Source organism: Bos indicus x Bos taurus, chromosome 25 (genome assembly GCF_003369695.1).
Source record: "Bos indicus x Bos taurus breed Angus x Brahman F1 hybrid chromosome 25, Bos_hybrid_MaternalHap_v2.0, whole genome shotgun sequence".
NCBI lineage: Eukaryota > Metazoa > Chordata > Mammalia > Artiodactyla > Bovidae > Bos > Bos indicus x Bos taurus.
In genome coordinates this window covers 40808765-40828220 of record NC_040100.1, presented here as the reverse complement: position 1 = coordinate 40828220, position 19456 = coordinate 40808765, and the positions used below count along the sequence as shown (strand labels likewise).

General features: G+C 66.2%; 1 protein-coding gene and 1 long non-coding RNA gene across 2 annotated transcripts; one reads left to right on the top strand and one right to left on the bottom strand.

Moving 5' to 3' along the window:
• Positions 1–127: 127 nt before the first annotated feature.
• Positions 128–18166, bottom strand: CASKIN1 (CASK interacting protein 1). Its single transcript, XM_027528097.1, is given in 21 exon segments — positions 128–1696; positions 2117–2537; positions 3230–5275; positions 5353–5491; positions 6806–6907; positions 6990–7100; positions 7882–7973; positions 8059–8143; positions 8219–8307; positions 8387–8419; positions 8422–8487; positions 9613–9730; positions 10029–10123; positions 10214–10322; positions 10408–10516; positions 11010–11140; positions 11248–11343; positions 11435–11580; positions 11892–11989; positions 12095–12146; positions 17999–18166. Coding segments are annotated over 21 exon segments (4329 nt in total). The 5' UTR covers positions 18093–18166; the 3' UTR covers positions 128–1599.
• Positions 8242–14217, top strand: LOC113883923. Its single transcript, XR_003508767.1, has 3 exons — positions 8242–8328; positions 9371–9743; positions 11885–14217. It is a non-coding gene; the product is annotated as an uncharacterized LOC113883923 (long non-coding RNA).
• Positions 18167–19456: the final 1290 nt, after the last annotated feature.

Here is a 19456-nt window from a genome sequence, read left to right as displayed (position 1 = left end):
AGGGGCCACAGAGGTGCCTGTTGACAACCCCAGGATGTGGTCCTGTTGGTGGCTGCTTCCCCCTGCCAGGAACAGGCAAGCCCCCCACTTGCCCCAATATGCAACCCCCCACCAAAAAAAAGGCAGCTCCGTTTTCTGTTTATTGACAGCTGACAGTAGCTCCCTGCCCGGACCCCCCTCCCCACCTGCTAGCCCTGGTCCGGGCCACCCACCTGGGGACGTGTTAGCACGTGACTGCTGGGAGGGGCCCCACATGCCCAGATACCACCTAGGCAGAACCCCTCCACCCACCCGAATCACAGTCGCTGGTTTTCGGCGTTTTTAATTCTCTTTTTTAAGAAATGTCAAAGTTGTGCCCAACACATGTGGATCAGCAAACACAACAGAGGAGGCCAGTCAGTACTTTTTTGGAGTGGGGGAGGAGAGAGAAGGCGAGAAGGGCCACACGACACGGCCTCGGCCCACAAGCAGAGCGTCTGGGAGCGGGGGCGCGGCGGGCTGGCTGTGTGGGGCCAGCTGGGGCCCCCGGGAGGGAGGGTCGGGCATACCCTCGCATGTACCACACACAGCCTGGCATGCACGCCCTTCACCCACTGCTGTCACCCGGCTGACACACCCACGCTGTGCACACAGCTCCCTTGGAACCCAGGGGCACCCTCACACCAGCACCCCAGAGAGAGGTGGAACCCTGCCCACTGTCTCCACCAAACGGAGGACACAGCCTAGCGGCGAGCAAGGCACATCCTTCAGGTTCTTCAGACGCAGAGAAGTTAGGAGAGAGGTCAGAGGGGAGGCCCTGGCAGAGCACGGACCCCTCCTCGGACCCCAGCCTGTTTGTGCTACTGGGCCAGGGATCTGGCCACTCTGGGACCGAGGGAGGAACGGATAGACAGACAGATGGCCAGGGCCTCTTGACAGCTTTTGTCTTGAACTAGACTCCAGCGTCCTTACAGTTGGTAAATGGTTTTCTATAGAATCAATAATATTTTTTCTTTCTTTAAATATATATTTGTTAAAGTTATACCTTTTTGTATCTCTGGGGAAATCTGCCTTAGCTCATTCCCAATAAATTAATACTCTTCGATAGCTTATATTCTGGGGGGGGGGGGAGGGAGAGGTGCTGTGGGGCAGGGGGCCCAACCCAGCCCCTTGTGCTGCGCAGGAGCGGCTGGCAGAGGTCCCCATCGGGCAGTTCTGTGCTGGGCATAGGCCTGTGCTCTGCCCCAGACTGGGGAGGGGGCTACAGTGGCTGCCCCCTGCCCACTGCCCCCGAGGGTGGGCCCAACCGGGGCTCTGGGCGGGGGTTCAGGAGCGGCCCCTCCCGCACCACGGCGGGCAGAGCCTGGCGGTGGGGACAGGCGGCCCAGCAGTTATTGCACGGGGAGGGGGCAGCAGCATCTGACCAGAGCCCTTGGGTCCCCCGGCCAGGCAGTCGTCCGGGCTGGGCCCGGCGGCAGGAGTTGTGCTTGTGCAGGAGCCTCGCGCCCGGCCCCCTGCGCCCCGCCCTCGCGACCCCGCCCGCCTGCCTGCTCACGCCGCGCCCAGAGGTGCCCATCCTGAGGTAAAGGTCAGCGTGCGGGCCCGACGTGGGCGGCCGCGTCACTCCAGCATGGCGTCCAGCTGGTCGGCCAGGTCGTCAAACATGCTGCCAATGTCGTCCAGGATGCTGCCGGTGCTCTTCTCCGCGGCCGAGGGGCTGCGGCCGGGCGCGGAGTGAGCAGGAAGGCCCGGAGCAGGGCGTTCCGCCCCTCCGCGCGAAGGCCGCCCCCTCGCGGACACCACGGCCCTCCCCCGCCCACGAGGGCTGACCGCCCAACTCATGGCCAGACCCCTCTCCGCCCATTCTGGTCCCGCCCCGCAGCATGGGGCAGGGCTAATTCAAGGCCACGCCCCCATGACGTCTGCCAGCCCAGGCCCCGCCCCACGCGCGGCCGCCTCTGGGGGACCGGGCCCCTCTCAGAGACCCCGCCCATGCCGGGCCCCGCCCCGCGGTATGGGGCGGGGCTAGTTCAAAGGCCACGCCTCTCCGGCGCGACTCGATCCCGCCCCCACAAGGCAGCCTACAGGTGAGCGGCAGCCTCGGCCTCGCGCAGGCCGCACCCGGTCCTGCACCTACCGCGAGCCCTGCGCGTCCTCCTGCCGGATCTTCTCTTCTACGGCTTGCAGCGCCGCCGCCAGGCACGCGCTCGTCTCCTCCAGCTTCTGCCGGGCGCTGTCCCCCGGCGAGGCGCCGTCGGGCGCAGCTGGGGGCCCTGTAGCCGCGGCGGCAGCGCGTGGCGGCTTGGCGGGCACGTGCAGCGCGGGCGCACCGGGCGACGGCGGCCTGGCGGGGCTGGCGGGGCTGGCGCTCAGCGCGGGCGGCGTGCTGGCCGGCTTGGCGAGGGCGGCGGGTTGCTGGCGCGCCGGCGAGGGCGCGGGCGACGGGCTGGAACTGCCCGACTGCAGCCCCGCCGCGGCTTTGGCCGGCTTTGGCGCCGTGGGCGGTGGCGGCGGCTTGGGAGACACGGGCGGCGGCGTGCCGTGCGCACGCTTCACCTCTGCGGGGAGGAGGAGATTCGCACCGGGGTGGGAGGTCGCGCGGCGCGCGCAAATCGCGCGCTGCCCGTCCCTACCCAAGCCCTGCCTAAACACTGCCCAAGGGCCCTGCTTCGCAACCGGGAGCGAAAACAACGCCCTCTGCACTGCAAGCCCGGCTTCAGCTCCAGCTCTCCGTGCCCCTCCCCACTGGGTCTCCCTGAGGCTGTGGCGGCGGGGGGAGGGGGGGGGGGGGCGCTTCCCTGCGCACACCTGTTTGGGTCACTGCTTCCAAACCCCGACCCATCCTCATTCCACCTCCATCCCCTTCCAGGTGTGGCCTGTTGTAGCCACTGGCCCTTCCGTTGCTTGAATGTCACAGGGACTTTGCACCTCTGACCTTTCTGTCTGGAAGCCTCTCCCCTCCCTCCCGTGCTGGGGTCACTCTACAGCCATGTCAGAGTCCCCCCGAACCCTCCGGCCTCCTGGGCCTGTCCTCCTTCCATAGGTGCTGCTATTTATGCACCTGTGCCTCCTCCACTGAGGACCTAAAGACAACTGTCCCAGCTCTGGGCTGATGGTCCGGGGCAGCTGGATGAGGGAGTCTGAAGATACCTTCCCACCCCACTCCCTCTGGCCTTCATCAGATCCAAGAAGCAGAAAACCCTGCAGACCGTGGTGTGGGACCCCTCCCCAGCTGGCTTCCTGCACCTACCTGGGCTGCTGGGACCTGGCAGCGGCACCTTCTTGGAAGCAGGTGTGGGTGAGCCCTGGATCTTGGGCACGGGCTGAGCCAGAATGGGCTTGGGAGAAACAGGTGGCTTGGCCAGCTTCCGGGCATCGCTGTCCGGCGGGGGCAGCGGGGGCAGGTGCATGAGGTCAGAGGGCGGGGGCTCAGCAGGCGGGGGTGGCGGGGGCAGCTCTGGGGGCCCAGCCTGCTCAGAGGCTGGCCGGCGGCGCACAGTGCCCGTTCCATTCTGGTACACGGACAGCGGTGGTGGGGGAGGCTCGGGACCTGCCTCCCGCTCCTTGACCTTGGGCCGGCGCTTGACCGTGTCAGACTCAGTTAGGATGAACTTGACGTTCTCCTGCTGGCTCTGCTTGGCCCGGATGCGCCTCTTGAGGGTGGCACTGGCCTCCACCCTGGCTAGGGGCGGGCCCTCTGCACCCGCCTCGCCCTTGGCTGGACCTCGGGGCCGCTGCCGGGCGGCACCCTCTTCCACCAACTGGCCATGGTCTGCAGGCCCCGCTGGCTCTCCGGAACCCCGGCGAGCAGTGGCCAGGAGTCCCGTGACGGGCCCGCTCAGTGTGCGGCGCCGGTTCACCACCTCGCCGTCAGGTCCAATGGCCTCCTTGTGCTTCACTGAGGCCAGCACCGTGGCCACCCGGCCTGGCTCTGGGCTGGCAGGGTGAGGCATGGGATGGCCCTCAGGGGGCCTACGGGCTGCCCGGCCCCCACCCCCTATGGATGACAGCTCAAGCATGGCTGCGATGCTCTTCACGCTGCCGGCACTTCCTGTGTCCACGCTGCCAGCCAGGTCACTGGCCCGCCGGCGCTGCGCCCGGACCCCCAGCCGGCCGTCCTCAGCCCCGGCCCCCTCAGTCTCCGCGTCTGGCGCCGGCTCATCGGCCAGGTTGGCGCTGGCCATGGCGGAGCTGGAGCGCTTGGGTGGGGGTGGGGGCGGCCCCTTCTTCCGCGGCCGCACGGCAAAGGACTGGCTGCGGTTGACGTTCTTGTCTGCGCCGGCAGGCGCCCGCACCGAGTGGCTGCGGCCCACGCGCCGCTGGACCGTGGCGTAGGGCCCGGCGGCGGCCGGCACCAGCAACTCGTCCCGCTCCGGCTCGCTATCCGACGCTGCGTAGCGATTCAGGCTGTGGGCGCGCTTCTTGGGCCTCCCTGGCTCTGCGTCGGCCTCGGGCGGCAGGCACAGCGTGGGCACCGGCGTGGGCACGGCTGCAGGTGCAGGCCCTGGGGCAGCCGGCCCAGCCTCACTCTCCACCGGTTGGGGCAGCACGTAGGCGAAGCCGCGGTGAGTGGGCGACTGAGGCAGCGAGCGGGGGGACATGGGTCGCTCCGTGGGCGGCAGCAGCTGAGGGGTGGGCTTCACCTTGGCTGTGGCTGGCGCTGGGCCATGAGGCCCCCCCAGGGCCTGCGGGGAGCTTGGCCGGGGTTTCGTGGGTGTCTGGGGGGGCGTGAAGTGGCTGGCCCCTGGCGGCAGGACCTGCCGAGGCTTGCCGGGCACCGGGGGCACGCTGGCCCGCTTGACACTGTGGCCGTGGCGGCTGGGCCGGGCTTCCTTGGGAGGGGTGCCGGGGGCCGGCCCCTCATCGAGCAGGTACTCCTGGCTCCGTGACATGGGGCTGCTGGGTCCCGGGGGCCCATCGCCCAGCAGCTCCTGGGAGCTGCTCATGTGCCGCGCCCTCCCCCCCAGGCTGGGCTCCTGCCGCCCTGAGGCCCTCGGGGTGGGCGGCAGGTGGTTGGCCGGCTTTTCAGCCGGGGCGGTGGCAGCAGCAGCCCCTTCGGCCGGGCCGGTCAAGGCCGCCTGCAGCTCCCCGCTGAGCTCGCTGTCCTGGAAGGTGGTCATCTTCGGAGACTGGCAGTCAGCCGGGGCAGGCTCGGGTGGGGGTGGCGACTCGATGGCCATCACCTCCAGCGACTGCGGTGCCTTCCGGCGCAAGGGTCCCCCCTCGTACTTGGCGTACTCTGCCTTCTGCAGCTCCGCCAGTTTCCGCACGGCCAGCATCAGCTTCTTCTGGTGGCCTGAGTTGGGGCGGGGCGCAGGTCAGGCCCGGGAGCACAAGGAGGGCGGGGCGGGGCGGGGCGGGGCGGGGCCTCACCCAGCTTGGTGATGCCGATCTCCTGCAGGTCCTCCCAAGTGATGTCCGTGATGAAGTCAATGTTCTCGTAGCCGTTGTCCACCAGCACCTTGTAGTACTGCGCCAGGCCGATCATGGACAGCCACACGGCCAGGTTTGCCTACGGGGCGGGGGACACAGAGGGCAGCCCAAGCTGGCTGCCCATACCCTGCCTGCTGCTCGGAGCTGGTGGAGGGGTGGGCACCGGGCCAGCCCGGCACAGAGAGACGGAAGGACAAATGGACAGGCCGGAGGGGTCAGCACAGCCTTGACAGCACAGCCAAGGCCAGCGCACACACACGTGCGGACACAGGCAGACACACACAGAGGCGTGACCCTCTCCGTGGGATGCCCTCGGGGGGAGGGGGAGGAAGGCGGTTCCTCACCTGCCAGGCAGGCCAGGCAGCCCTGGGGACGGCACCCACGTGGACACACCTCACGCGTCACGGACGCAGACACACAGCATCGCCGACCAGCAACAGGTATACGCATAGCTTGCACCCCAGTCATCCATGGCACTGACACCCCTGAGTCACACTCACGCCCTCTCATCATTTCCCCACCATCCTCAGCCACACGTCACACAGCCTTGTCACACGCCTGTGCAAGTATCCGTGATGGAGTTCACCCAGAACCAGCCAGTGGCCCCCTGACCGGGATCCACCTATCCACATTCCCAGCTGGACATCACTCACACACCAACACAGCACTCGGTCACCGCCTGGGTGAGCAAGCAGAGTGAAGCCCCTGGGACCCGGGCGAGCTGGCTGGGAGGACCCCTGAGCCATGGACTGAGTGGGGCGAGGCAGGCAGTGTGGGTGAGGCGTGTGCACCCGCCTGTCCCACCCTGGGGGCCCTCGGTGGCCACAGCATCTCCCTCCTGGACGGTGGGAGCCAGAGGCCCAGAGAGGCGGTGCAGATGGGACAGGCCCCAGGTCCCCCTCTCCCATCCCGGAGCCTGTGCCTCCGCAGGGCACCCATGCATGACAGCACAGGCCGAGGCCAGTGTGGCCATCGGTGGGCACTGGGCATGTGTTCAGTGCACGCATGCGGTCTGCGTGCTGAGGCCTGTGCTCACACACACCCTCCCTGTGCATGTGCCTGGGTGTGTGGCAGCCCCCTGCGGTGTCTGGTGGGCGTGCATCGGGCAGCACTGCAGGGCGCTGGGTGGTGCCAACATCCCTGAGTGGCAAGTGTGTAGTAGAGACGGGGATGCTCCAGGCTCCAGGCTCCCCTTGCCCGAACAGCCTTCAGAGGAGGTTACCCCGGCCCCTGCCCGGGGAGGCTGGCCCAGGGGCCCCTGACAGACGAACAGAGGACACCCTCCGCTGTCCTCTCACTGGGCTCCCCAGAAGGCAGGGGAGGGCCGTGGCTATCTGTCCGTCTGTCGGTCTGCCCCTCCTGGGCTTGGCCACCAGGGTGCAGGGGGCCTTACAGGTTTGTGCTCGGGCAGCCAGTCCGGGAGGCTCAGACCACTGATCTCCGCAGTGATTTTCTTCCTGTGGCCGGGCTTGGTGACCCCGATGGCAGTGAGGTCCTGGGTAGAGGAGCTGCCTGTTAGCCAGAGGCTGGGGGCCCATCTCCGAGCCAGATGGTGGGCAGCTTTCTGGGCACCTCACCTCGGGGGTCATGCGGCTGATGGTGGGCAGGTCGTACCCGGCGCTGATGAAGTTGGGGGCGTAGAGCTGCAGCTGGAACGTGGCAAGCCACTGGCTGACAGCCTCGGCGCCCTGGAAGACACAAGGCACCCGCTGCAGGCTCGCCCACCTGCCCCCCCAGCCAGGCGTGCACCCAGCCACCGCAGCGCCTCCTTCTCTGCTCAGCCGAAGACCACGCGGCGCGAGCTGCCGTCTGCTGGGCCGTCTGCAGCCGCCAGGCCCCCGTCAGCCTGGCCGGGTGCTCCTCCCTCTGAGTCCAGGGCTCCGCTGTCTCCGCGTCGTCCTACGTGTCGGCTGCCTGCTGTGATCTCCACCAGGAGGGTCCCGCCGCCGTCCACATCACAGGCCTCCCCGACCGCCCCCCTTTCCTGGACCAGGGCCACCCAGCCATGTGGCCCGTGACAGGGGCTCTGGGAATGGGGCCTCAGGAGGGGCCACTGACTGCTGCCGCCCACGCGGGAGGTGGGCTCTGCCTGGGGGGGACGCAGGAGGACTCAGCCAGCAGTTCACGCCTGCCCTAGCACGCAGGTGCACGCACATGGACCCGACTCACCCCCACATACGCTTCCACTCGTCTCGCACCCACACCCTCCACATGCACACACAGGTGCACCCATGCCCAGACTGCAGTCACACTAGCCACACACAAACACACCCCCTACTCGCCTCACACTGTCACACTTTTACACACACTGGCTTACACGCACAGCCTGCACAAGAGACAACAGCTACGCACACAGACTGACAGACCAACAGAAGGACGGGCCTGGCCCATCGAGGGTGCTGGCCGTGCTGTGGCCCAGCCAGGTGGGCTTCCCCGGCCCCCGCCCCTGCAGCTGCCCTGGCCCTGTACCTTGCCTTCGGATGCTGCCTCCAGCTTCTTGGGTGGCTGCTCCCCATAGCCCGGCCCCGCGTGGGCTGCTGGAGGCTGGGCCCGGGTCGCAGCTAGGGACGAGAGGGTTTGGAGGGGTGAGGGCTGCCTGGGGGCTACCTCCGCACCCAGCCAGCAGTGCCGTGTCCTTGCCCTTACCTGCAGGGCCCTCCGGAGGCTTGACCGGGCTGTCCCCGGGGCTGGAGTCGGACACTGGCTTCTGGGAGAGCACCGTTGCCAGGAGCTGGAACCCAGACAGGCTGGCTGACCAGTGCTGCTCCGGACCCAGGCACCCCGGCCCTGCTGCCACCCCACCTACCTTGACCCCTTCAGAGCCAGCGTGCAGGGTGTGGCCCCCGACGCTCCGGCCCCCAGCCGCGCTGCTCAAGCTGCCGCTGCGGTCCCCGCCTGCCCACAGGACAGAACAAGGTCAGCCGCCACCCGCCCCACTCCACCCCACCGCCTCCCCCCAAGGCCCCCCACCCACCTGCAAAAGGCTTCCTCAGCACCCAGATCTCCTCGGGGGCACAGTGGGCCCCGCGGAGCTGCCTCCCTGGGGTGGACTTGGTTCAGCACCTGCTCGGGGACCTGCAGGCCGAGCACAGCTGCCCTGAGCCCTGGACCGGCTCCAGGGCCTGCGTAGAGTAGAGGCCAGACACGCACACACACATGCACACATGCATGCATACACACAGTCCCGTGCACACACAGACACACGTGCACACGTAGACACACATGCACAGAGGTGCACACAGGCACACACATGCGTACACACACATGCACATGCACACAGAGACACACGCATGTGTGCACACGCGCACACAGGCCGGGAGGCTCAGCGCCAGCTCCTCCTCCCCGGCTGTCTCCAAGGAGCTGAGAGACCCTCAGAAGACCCCTCCCAACCCTGGACACTGGCGAGCAGGAGAGCAGGGCAGAGCGGGGTGCAGGCCAGGCTATTCTGCCAGTGGTCCAGTATGTGGAGGTGGGGGTTCGCAGGAGGGTACAAACCCCTCTGATAGGGGAGCAGGGGGAAGAGGTCCCCAGGAGCCTGGGGCCAGGGCACTTGATGACCTTGGGTGGACTGACCGACCACACCTCCTAGCTGGCCCCCCTCTGCCCTCTCACCGGCCTGTCAACCTCCATGTCCTCTGTACAGGATAAGCCCGTCACACCCATACCCCACCTGAAGCCATTCCACAGCCCTGTGGCTTCCTATGCCCCTCGCTCTGTCACCAAGTCAGCCGCCCTGGGCTCTGGACCCTCACACAGGTCACACTCTGCCCTGCCTGAGCGTCTCTGCATGTGTGGTTCCCGCTACCCCAAAGTCGCCGCCTGCAGCTTGCTCCCTCCCACTTCTCAGGGCCTTGTCCGTCCACTGTCTGAAGCATGTCTCCATCTGCAATGTCTGGGTCACTGGTCGGCACATTTCCCTCCATGCCGACTTCACTGTCCTGTGCTCCCCTCCGCCCAGGGCAAGCTCCTTGAGAGCAGGAACGAGGCCATTTGGGTGATCGTCTATTCCTCGAGCCTGGCGTGCAGTGTCTGCTGAATCAATGAAGGACCAGGTCTGGGGACCCGGATAAGAGAGCTGGCAGGACAAATCCCGGACCTCACACCCAGTGATGGCGGGAGCTCATGGCCCCAGCCCAGCCCGCAGCACACCGTGTACATGCTCCTGTCTGGCCACGAGCCTCTGGCCTGGGCTGGACTTGCCTGCTCGCTTGACGATGGCCTCGCCCAGGGAAGATGGGAAGTAGCCCACACGGTCATTGCCTGTCCTGTTGTCATGGATACAGCCCTTCCAGCGACCATCTGGGTGCTGCTCAAGGACCTGGCCGGATAAGGTGAGGGGAGCACACTCAGGGGGGACTCCCCTCCGGGTCAATGGATAAGGTGAGGGGAGCATGCTCAGGGGGACTCCCCTCTGGGTCAATGGATAAGGCGAGGGGAGCACACTCCGAGGGACTCCCCTCTGGGTCAATGGATAAGGTGAGGGGAACACACTCGGAGGGACTCCCCTCTGGGTCAAGTGGATGGGTGGCCTGGGCCCCCCCAGTTCTTGCCAGGCGTTGGGGGCAGCATCCCAGGTCCCTCTCAGCCCTGCTCCAGCAGCCCCGGACCGTCCTTACTGTGATGATGTCCCCAGCTTTCACGTTGAGGCTGGTCAGGTCATAGTTGTTGCAGTAATCCTTGGTCGCCCGGACCTGCAGGGCCGCCGAGGCCTCTGGGGACACAGGAGGTGGCAGACCCCCCGGTCCTGTGAGCCGGCCCAGCCCCGGCCCTGCCCCAGCCTCCCGGCCCCGCCCAAGCCCACCTCGCAGCAGCTGCTTGATCTCCTTGCTGGCCTGGGAGGTGGTGAACTGATGCACAATGTCCAGGGCAGTCTGGCTGTAGGTGTTTCTCACATGGGCGTTGATCCCATTCTGCGTGTGCCAGAGAGTGAGGCCTGTCAGGAGCCCCCTCCGCCCTCGCCTGATACCCGCACCCTGTACCCTGGCCCCGACTCACATCCAGCAGCAGCCGAACCACCTCCGTCTTCCCACAGAGTGCAGCCTCGTGCAGGGCGGTGCCGGACTTGGTCTGGCGGTTAATGTCGATGCCGGCTTGGAGCAGCAGTCTGGCAGGGTGGCAGGGGGAGCAGGCAGGGCCTTGCATGCGAGTCCACTGGCCCGGCACCCCGAGTCGGCCTCTGACTCCTGGGGGCCCAGAATGAGCCAACCCGACCCCACCTCCCCGACAGGATGGCCTCCGCCAGTGACCAGGAACTTGCAGGAGTCCCCCTCCCAGTGCAAATCCTTCACATTCTGGTCTTGTCTCATCTCAGGACAAGCAGTGCTGCAATGCGCACTTTGAACATGGGGAGACAGAGGCTCAGAGACGCCGAGAGTCACCACAGGCCCACCTGGCAGGTGGCACAGGCTGGGAGGCTGTAGAAGCCCACTCCCTAGCCCCCACTGGGGCATCCTCTACGGGGGTGGCTGGAGGCATCCCTTGTACCAGAGGCCTGACCACATCCCCATGGCTTCCCGGCCGCTCCGGTCTTACTGCCAAGCCAGGAGCAGGCACCGCGAGGCAGAGAGCCCCTCACCCCGCCCCCACCCTGGCCATACCTGATGATGTCGATGTGGCCGTTCTTGGCTGCCAGGTGCAGGGGACTGGTGCCGTTGGGGTCGGTGGTGTCTCCTGGCCGGGGCTCCAGCAAGGCCGTACACATGTTGCTGCTCAGAAGCAGCTGGACCACCTGGAGGGAGGGGTGAAGAGTAGGGGGCCCAAGAAACGGGGTGGGAGGCCCCTAGGAGAAGAAGACAGAGCAGATGGAGTCGCACTCAGCTCCCCGGGGAGACTTACCCCGACGCGGCCAAACTCACAGGCCAGGTCCAGGGGCGTCTTGCCCGAGTTGTCCACCATGCAGGGGTTGGACTGGTGCTGCAGCAGCATTTCGGACTGCAGGGACCACAGGCACGGTCAGGCCTGGGGGTGTCCATCAGGCTCCTGCTGCCCCAGGCGCCCTGTCGCCCCCAGGGGCAGTCCTTACCACATCATAGTGACCGTGCTGGGCCGCCAAGTGCAGGGGGATGTGGCCCTCATCGGATGGGATGTTCACCGCTGAGCCCGCCTTCAGCACCAGCTTCATGGGCTCCTTCCGGCCCTGCCAGGCTGCGTAGTGCAGAGGCCGCATGCCTGGGGGGGTGGACGGGGGAAGTTGGGAGCTGGAGCTAGACCCTGCCCCTGACCCCAACCCTGACCTCCAGGACGCTGACCCCACGAGAAGCTGCCTCGACCCAGACCAGGACCCTAGGCTGACCTCAGTTGAGGGACCATGGAGCCCTCCAGGGTCCCTCCAGGGTTAAGCTCTGATCTTAACCCCTGTGCCCCTGGCTCCAAGATCCCTGGCCTTTACTGTCCACTTCCATCACTAATTTACAAGCTCCAAGAGGACAGTGGTTTTTATCCACTTCGCTCACTGCCATGTCCTGCCTGGCAGGCCTTGCCTTTGTTGTCCTTGATGTCCACAGCAGCCTGGGCCTCCAACAGCAAGGTGATCAGCTCTGTGTTGCCATTCAGGGCCGCGTGGTGCAGGGCTGAAAAGCTGCGACGGGTGATGGACACATGTGGACAGGTGCCGGACACCCCCCTGCCCTAGGAGTCCCTGACCCCCACACCAGACTGATGCCTCCCAGGGCTGAGAACTCACCCATCAGGGTCTTGGAAATTGACATTGATCTTCTTGGTGGAGCCCAGGAGTTCTGCGGGGGGGAGGAAACACGGTGAAGGAGGCCCACCTGGGGCCCAGCCCCCTCTAGGCAGCCCGAGAGCAGCTGGCTAGCTCTCTGGCAGGCTCAGAGCCAAAGCTATCTAGGGCTTCAGTCTAGAAGCGTTCATTCATTCCGCTGTGCTCCCTGCACCCAGCACCAGGTACCAGCTTTCGGACCTCAGTTTCTCACTGAACTGAGATGCTGGGAGGTTTCCCCGGGCCAGGACCTGTCTGAGAGGCCGGGGCTGGGCGCCCACACAGGCGCACACATGTGCACACGAAGCCCTCCCTGGGGACGCCGACTGAGCCCCTGCCAATGGTGGGAGGGAGAGAGCCAGCCCAATCTGTCTCTCAGAAGGGCCCAGATGGGCCCGGGGGCGGCCTGCCACACCCGGAAACAGGGGTATCTCTGCGGGAGAGCCGCACTTCCAGGGTGCAGCCTCCCCCAGCTCCAGCCCCAGGCCTGGCCAGTGTGGATGCACCCCATCCAGCCAGGCGGGAAGGGGAGGCCGACAAGTGGGCCCATGCCTCTGGGCAGCCACGCGATAGTGACCCCCTCATCGGCCTGCCTGAAGCCCTCCCTCGGACGCCCCGGTCTCCTCCACAGTCCTGGCCTCCACTGGGCGCCGGCCAGAGGAGCGGAGCCCACCGATGCTCTCCCCACGGGCTCAGGTCCAGCCGGATTCGGGCCAATCCCCTGCCTGTCTGGGCCATGGTTACATAACCCATTTGTGGGTCAGTCACTCTGTGAAGGAGGGGCTGGCAAGACAGAAGCCCCTTTGTCCAGGCCCAGGACAGGGATGGGGGCAGGAGCCTGAGGGAGTCGGGGCTCAGAGGGGCTGCTGCAGGGCCGCTTAGTGACCCACGGCAGCCCCAGCCGCCCCAGCCTCGGTTCTCAGCTGCTGGATGTGGGGCGTGAGGCCCCCCGGTGGCCCACAAGGCCCGCAGAATCAGACAGGCCTCTGCCCCTTACTAGCCCTGTAGCCTGGGCCGTGAGCTCGGAGGGTCTAACGGGCCGGCCTCGCAGGTCCAAGGGCTCAGCACGTGGCCGTTGCTGACACAGCTCCACAGGGCTCCTCCCCACCCTCCCCAGGGAGGGGCTCTTCCGGCCAATAGCCCAGGAGCAGAGGCTCCAGGACCAGCGGCGTCTCCACCCCCGCCCCCGCCCCGCTCAGACGCGTGGCTGATGCTGGAGTCTGTCTCAGTTTGCACCAGTGCCGCTGGTGGTCCAGGGCAAAACCTTGGAGGCAGCCCTGGGTCCTTATGTCTTCATCGGTAAATCCTGTGGGCTCTGCCTTTAGAACCCGTTTAAAGCACGCCCAGAATCCTATCCTTTCTCGGTCGCAACATCCCCAGCCCACACCAGGTCAGCATCTCTCGAAGGACCACAGCCACCTCCTCTCCACTGGCCTCCCCACTTCCAGCCTGTCGCCTCCACACCCACTGAGGTCGGTGGGGCCCCCCGAGGACACGCGTCTGATCCTGCTGCTCCCGTCTCACTGGGGTTAGAGGCCGAAGCTGGACACGCTTCCCCCTCACCCCTGCTCAAGTCACCTGAGCCTCCTTGACGGCACTCCAACACACCTGCCTCTGCTGCCACAGGGCCTTTGCACAAGCTGTGTATGTGGAGAGGGCAGGCGTTATTCTTCCCTCTTCCCATGACTCCCTCTTCATATCCTCCAGGCCTTTATTCAAGACCTGCTTGTCAAAGCCTCCTCACTCCCATCTAAAATGGTAATTATCTGGGAGTTCTCTGGGAGTCCAGTGGTTAGGATTCAGGCCCAGGTCCAGTCCTTGGTTGGGGAGCTAAGGATTCTGCAAGCCACAAGGCGTGGTCAAATAATATTAAAAATTGTTCGTGTTCAGTTGCTCAGTCATGTCCGACTCTTTGCAACCCCATGGACCGCAGCACGCCAGGCTTCCCTGTCCTTTGCTATCTCCTAGAGTTTGCTCAAACTCATGTCTTTTGAGACATCTCATCCTCTGTCGCCCCCCTCTCCTGCCCTCAGTCTTTCCCAGCATCAGGGTCTTTTCCAATGAGTAAATAAAATGGTAACCTCCCACCCCGTCCTGTGTCTGTGTCTTTTTCTCTTTAACTCCCATTACCTTTTTTATTGTCCACCTCCATCACTACATTACAAGCTCCAAGAAGACATGGTTTTTGTCTACTTTGCTCACTGCCGTATCCTTTCAGCTAACACAGTGCCGGGCACACACGAGGCGCTCAGTGCCTGGTGACTGAACTGAACCCTCATCCCACATACTCCATCCACCTGCCAGGCCTGGCTTCAAGTGTGAGACCCGTGTGGCCACTCAAGAGCAGCCACGCGCTGGGTGGACACTCTGCCGCCGCTGTCTAGAGACAAGGCAGCCCCTCTTTTTGTCCTGCACTGGGCTCTGTGAACTATGCGGCCGGGTGGGCCACAGTCCCTGCTGCATAGCTGAACAGAGCCAGGCGTTGGTGGCCCACTAGGGACCCCCGCCGCACTCAGGGCTGCGCTCAGCACCTTCTCGTGCCAGAAGGCTCTGCCCGACTCTAATGTTGCTGCCCCCATACCCTTAGTTCCAGTGTAGCCAGGCTCAGATTCTCCCCAGAGCCTCCCTGGGCCAGCTCACTCTCCCTCCAGCAGCAGGCACCCAGGCAGCTGCTCCAGGAGCTCCGAGCAGAGGCGGAGGCCCGGCCACGCCCGCAGGTGCTGAGGTCTCAGAGGGGCTGGAGGTCAAGGCCCAGAAGTGACACACACTAGTGGGGAGGAGGCGTCTGCATCCGGAAGGGGACCACCCCCCACAGGAGGGGGGGGCTGCTTGTAAGGTCATCTCCCCCCTCCCTGGGCTGGTCTCCTCAAAGTGCTGGAACTGGATGTAGGTGGGCTTGAGGCCTTGGAGCACCCCCATGGGGACACTGGGCATCCAGGAAGCCCCCACAGCGGCAGCCTGCCTGGGGCTGGGGGCTGCACCTTGCAGAGACAGGTGTCCTGAGTGAAGCTGGTGCAGAGCAGGGCTGCCCAGGCCTGGGGGCTGTGGGCACAGAGCGGAAGGTCCCAGGAGCTCCTCGCCCTTCCCACAAGGCACCAAGTCCTATGGCTTACCGCTGGTCATGGGACATGCACCTGGCCCCTGACCCCCAGAACTCGGGCTCTCCTGTGGCCCCCACCTCTAATTGTTCTCCTGCGACCACCCCAACCTGGGAGGCCAGTTGCAAACTCCAGCTGCAGATGCCTCCGGGGAGATGACCCCAGACCCTCTTCCGCCCTGTCCTCATAGCCTCCCTCCACCTCCCTGCCAGGGACTCCTCCAGCCACGGAAGCCACACACAGGCCACATCCGTGCCCTCCAGGGAGGGGCCTCGGCCTCCTCTGCTCCCATGTCAGCCTGGCTGTACCCCGCGGCCTCCAGCAGGGCGAGGCCCCCCTACGCCCCCAGGGCAGGCAGCACCGAGCCAGGCGCTGGAGGGCAGCTCTCCGGGGCTAAGGTGAGCGAGCATGGGAGCACCTGCGTGTAGTCTCCAGTAAATCTGAAGAAAGGGGAGGCGGGGCCCGGAGGAAGGACAGGGCATCCCCGTACCCCAGAAGGCCAGCCCCCACCCCAGCAGCTTCCCTTCCAAGCAGAGCGGTCTCTTCTTCCCTCCAAGGATGACTGCTAAGGGTGGCAGCCCGTGCATATGAGCGGAGGCTCCCTTCAGGCGGGATGGGGGAGCCGCCAGAGCCCGGGGTGACGCTGGGTGGGGGGTGGGCTGAAGTGAAGGTGTCAGTGCCGGGAAGGGACTGTGGAAACAAGGGTCGTGGGAACACCTTTAGAGTTGGGGGGCCCCAGGGAGCACGGCCGGATGCCCCCCACCCCATGGCCCAAACTCCAGCTGTACTTTGCTGAATCAAAATACATCTTACTCCAAAGCAGGCCAGTGTTGCCATGACAACTGAGCTAATTCATGGAGGGATTTCTCCATCTGATTTATTACGCCCGCCCCTGTGAGTCAGAGAGCCCAGATTCAGGGGCCAGGGCAGGTGTCTCTCCTACCCGGGGACCAAGCCACACAGGGGCGAATGCAGAGATCCACGTGGGGACACAGGTGGATGTAAAAGCCCCACATATCTCCCCGGGGGCCAGAGTGGAAGACAGGAGGAGTTCCCAAACCTGACGCCCCCACTTCCTCCACGCACCGGCCCTGGGCTGTCTAGGAAATGGCCATGGTGGCTCAGACAGTAAAGAATCTGCCTACAATGCGGGAGACTCAGGTTTGATCCCTGGGTCGGGAGAAGCCCCTGGAGAGGGGAATGGCAACTCATTCCAGTATTCTTGCGTGGAGAATCCCATGGATCCCAGAGAAGCCTTCCAGAGAAGCCTGGGGGGCTACAGTTCATGGGCTGGCAAAGAGTCTGACACGACTGAGTGACCAACACTATCACTACTAGCCCTTCCTGAGAACACACGAAGGCCTGGGCTCCCTGCACACTCTCACTGTTCTTAAAACAAGGCTGTGGGGCAGGGACCACTGAGGGTCCCATCCCACAGATGAGGAGACCCGAGCTGTCTGCACCCAAGGTTGGCTGGCCACTAGGTGGAAGTCTTTGCCTTGCTTTCACCTCTCATCCCTTCTCCTGCTTTTGAGGCTCAGCTGAGGCGGCCTCTGCCTGAAAGCCCTGCCTTTCTGGGCCCTGAGGCCCTGAAGCCGGTCCTCAGTGGCAGCCCGCCCCTGGGCCCCGGGTACGGAAGGCTGGGCCGGCCTGTGCCTGTGAAGCACACAAGTGCAGCTCTCTAACCGCACAGGGTAGACAAGGAGCGGCCAGGCGGGGCTGCGGTGGGAGGGGTCTTCCTGGGGCTCAAGGAGCTGCTCCCCAACTGCCCCAGGGGCCGTCTTAGTTCTCAGCATCTCGCCTGGAGAGAGGGGAGGGGGCTTCCCTCGCTTACACACCGTCCCAGGGGACGGCATGGGGCGTGGGCCACTCAGACCCCACCTGCGACCCACAGGAGGCCAGCCGGTGCCCTCACAGGTGCCCTGACACACTGACACGGCCATACGTGCGCAGCCGCACACGCCCTTCCGTCCATCCCCAGCGTCCCGGGGGAGGCTCTGAGCTGAGCTGGGATGAGTGCTAGAATCAGGGCTCCAAGCTCCTAAGCGTCCCCCGAGGCGCCCACAGCCCCAGTTCAGGAAGGCCAGTGGGAGACCCCCTCCCCTCCCAGCCCCCTTTCCCAGCAGGGAAGCCAGAGAGGGCCAGGATGGCACCTGCCGGCAACTCAGCCTGCCTGGGGCTGGGCGACCTTGGGCCTCGGCTCCCCCTCCGGTAAACGGCCCCCCGCCGGCCATGCCTGGGCAGCCACACCCCCAGCGTGGTCCTTCCCCCCCTCCCTGCCAAGCCTGTTATTAAACAAGGGGCGGGGAGGGGTCTGACAGAGACTGTCGGCCCTGTAGTCGCCCCTCACCGCAAGGCGCCCCTCCTTCTCTCCATGGCGTTGTGGTGGTGGTGGGGGGGAGCAGCCTCGCCCTTTAAAGGCCCAGCAGAGACCTCCAGCTGTCAGCCCGAAGCCCGGGAAGGGAGGGGATCGCAGGCGGGAGAGACGTTTGCGAACGCCTGCGGCCAGGGAGGCGGATGCCGCCAGGTGCCCGCTGCGGGGCTCGGGGTGACGGCCGGGTGCTCGAGGCCGCCCCTCCTTCAGCGCTGGCCGCAGGGGGCGCGGACCGAGGGTCCGGGCGCTGCTGGCCCCGCCCCGCCCCCCGGGACTCGAGAGCATCCCCCTCCGCGGCCGGCGCCGGGCGGGGTGGGGGGCTCGGCGCTGGAGACGGCCCCGGGGCGCGCCGCCGCTCCCGCCCGCCCCCAGCGCCCCCGCGCCCCCCGGACTCACTGGCCTTCCCGGGCCGCGGCCTCTGCAGCAGCCTCTGCGCGGTCCCCACGTCCTCCGCCTTCACTGCCTGCACCAGCTCCTGCTCCTTCCCCATGGCGCGGCCGGGGCCGCAGCGACGCGGCTGCGCTCCGTGCGCTCGGCGCGGCTCCGAGGCGGCGGCGGCGGCCCCGCGGCACCGGCCGCCTCCTCCGCCCTCCCCCGCCGCCTCCTCCGCCGCCCGCTCCCCTCGCAGTCCTCGGGCTCCGGCTAGGGATCGGGCTCCCGGCGCGGAGGGGGCGGGGAGCGCGTCACGGGCGGGGGGCGGCCCGGGGGCGGGGGCCGGCGGCGGCGGGCGTGAGGCGGGGGCGCGGCACCTGGCGCCGCCTCCCGGACGCCTGGGTCCCCGTCCTGCGGCCGCTGACCTCGGTGCGCCCGCGCCGGCCGCGCGCCCGGCTCCTTGGCTCCGCCCCTACCTCTGGCTCCGTCCTCCCGAGACGCCCCCTCCCCACGTGCGGGTCGCGCGGCTCGGGCCTGGCCTCTGCGGACACCCCGCGGCCCGGGCGATGGCCGGGGGACTGGACGCTGAGCCCCGACTCGGCGGCGACGCCAGGCAGAGCCCGAGAGCCTTCCAGAGGCTGCGGGACCCACGGGAGGAGGGACTCCGGTAGTGGGCGGGTGGGGACCCGGGCACCGAGAGACCCGGGCACCGGGCGCGGGAGCCGGGCCGCCAGAGGCTGTCAGACATTTCTGGCCCGTGGCTCCCGTGGGAGGTGTCGAGGGACTGTGAAGAGGAATCTCCCAGTAATGAATTCGGTGTCAGGGAACCCGAACACCCCCAGCCCAGCAACTGCACCTTCGCGCCCTGCTGTCTCCAGCTGTCTCCACAAACAATGCTCCACGACCCCCGCCCCCGCCTCAATCTGAACCCCGACCTCAGGCACCTGCCCATCACCAGCCGGGGTTCAGCCCCCTACCCCTACCACTAAGAGGGACTGGGTTCCCTCATCCCCGGCACCGAGTGGGATGTAACTCTTCAGATCCACAAGCCGGTGGGGGGCGGGCTTCAGTACCCCCACCTTCAGCACCAGTGGGGTCACAGCCCTGCCCAGCAGCAACCTGAACCCCTACACAAGCCTGCTTACCCCCCAGCCTCCGGCCACAGCTTCTGACAGCCCCCCACTCCCCCTACACACAGGTCTCATCCTTCTGACCTCGACCTTCTCGGACCCTCACCTTGTCATGGCTGCAGCATTCTAAAGACAGAGCGGCTCAGACTCTTTGCTCATTTGCAAGGACGGGCAGATGACTCCCCTCCACGCAGCTTTGGGAAGGTTCACACACATGATGGCGGGATGCCCCTCTCCCACCCAGATCATCAAGCTGGTCCAGGAAGAAGGCAGCCAGAGGGTGGAGGAGGGTGAGCAGCAGGCACTGGAATTCCCTGATCTGGGCAGCCAGTCAGTCCCCTCTGTAGGGTCT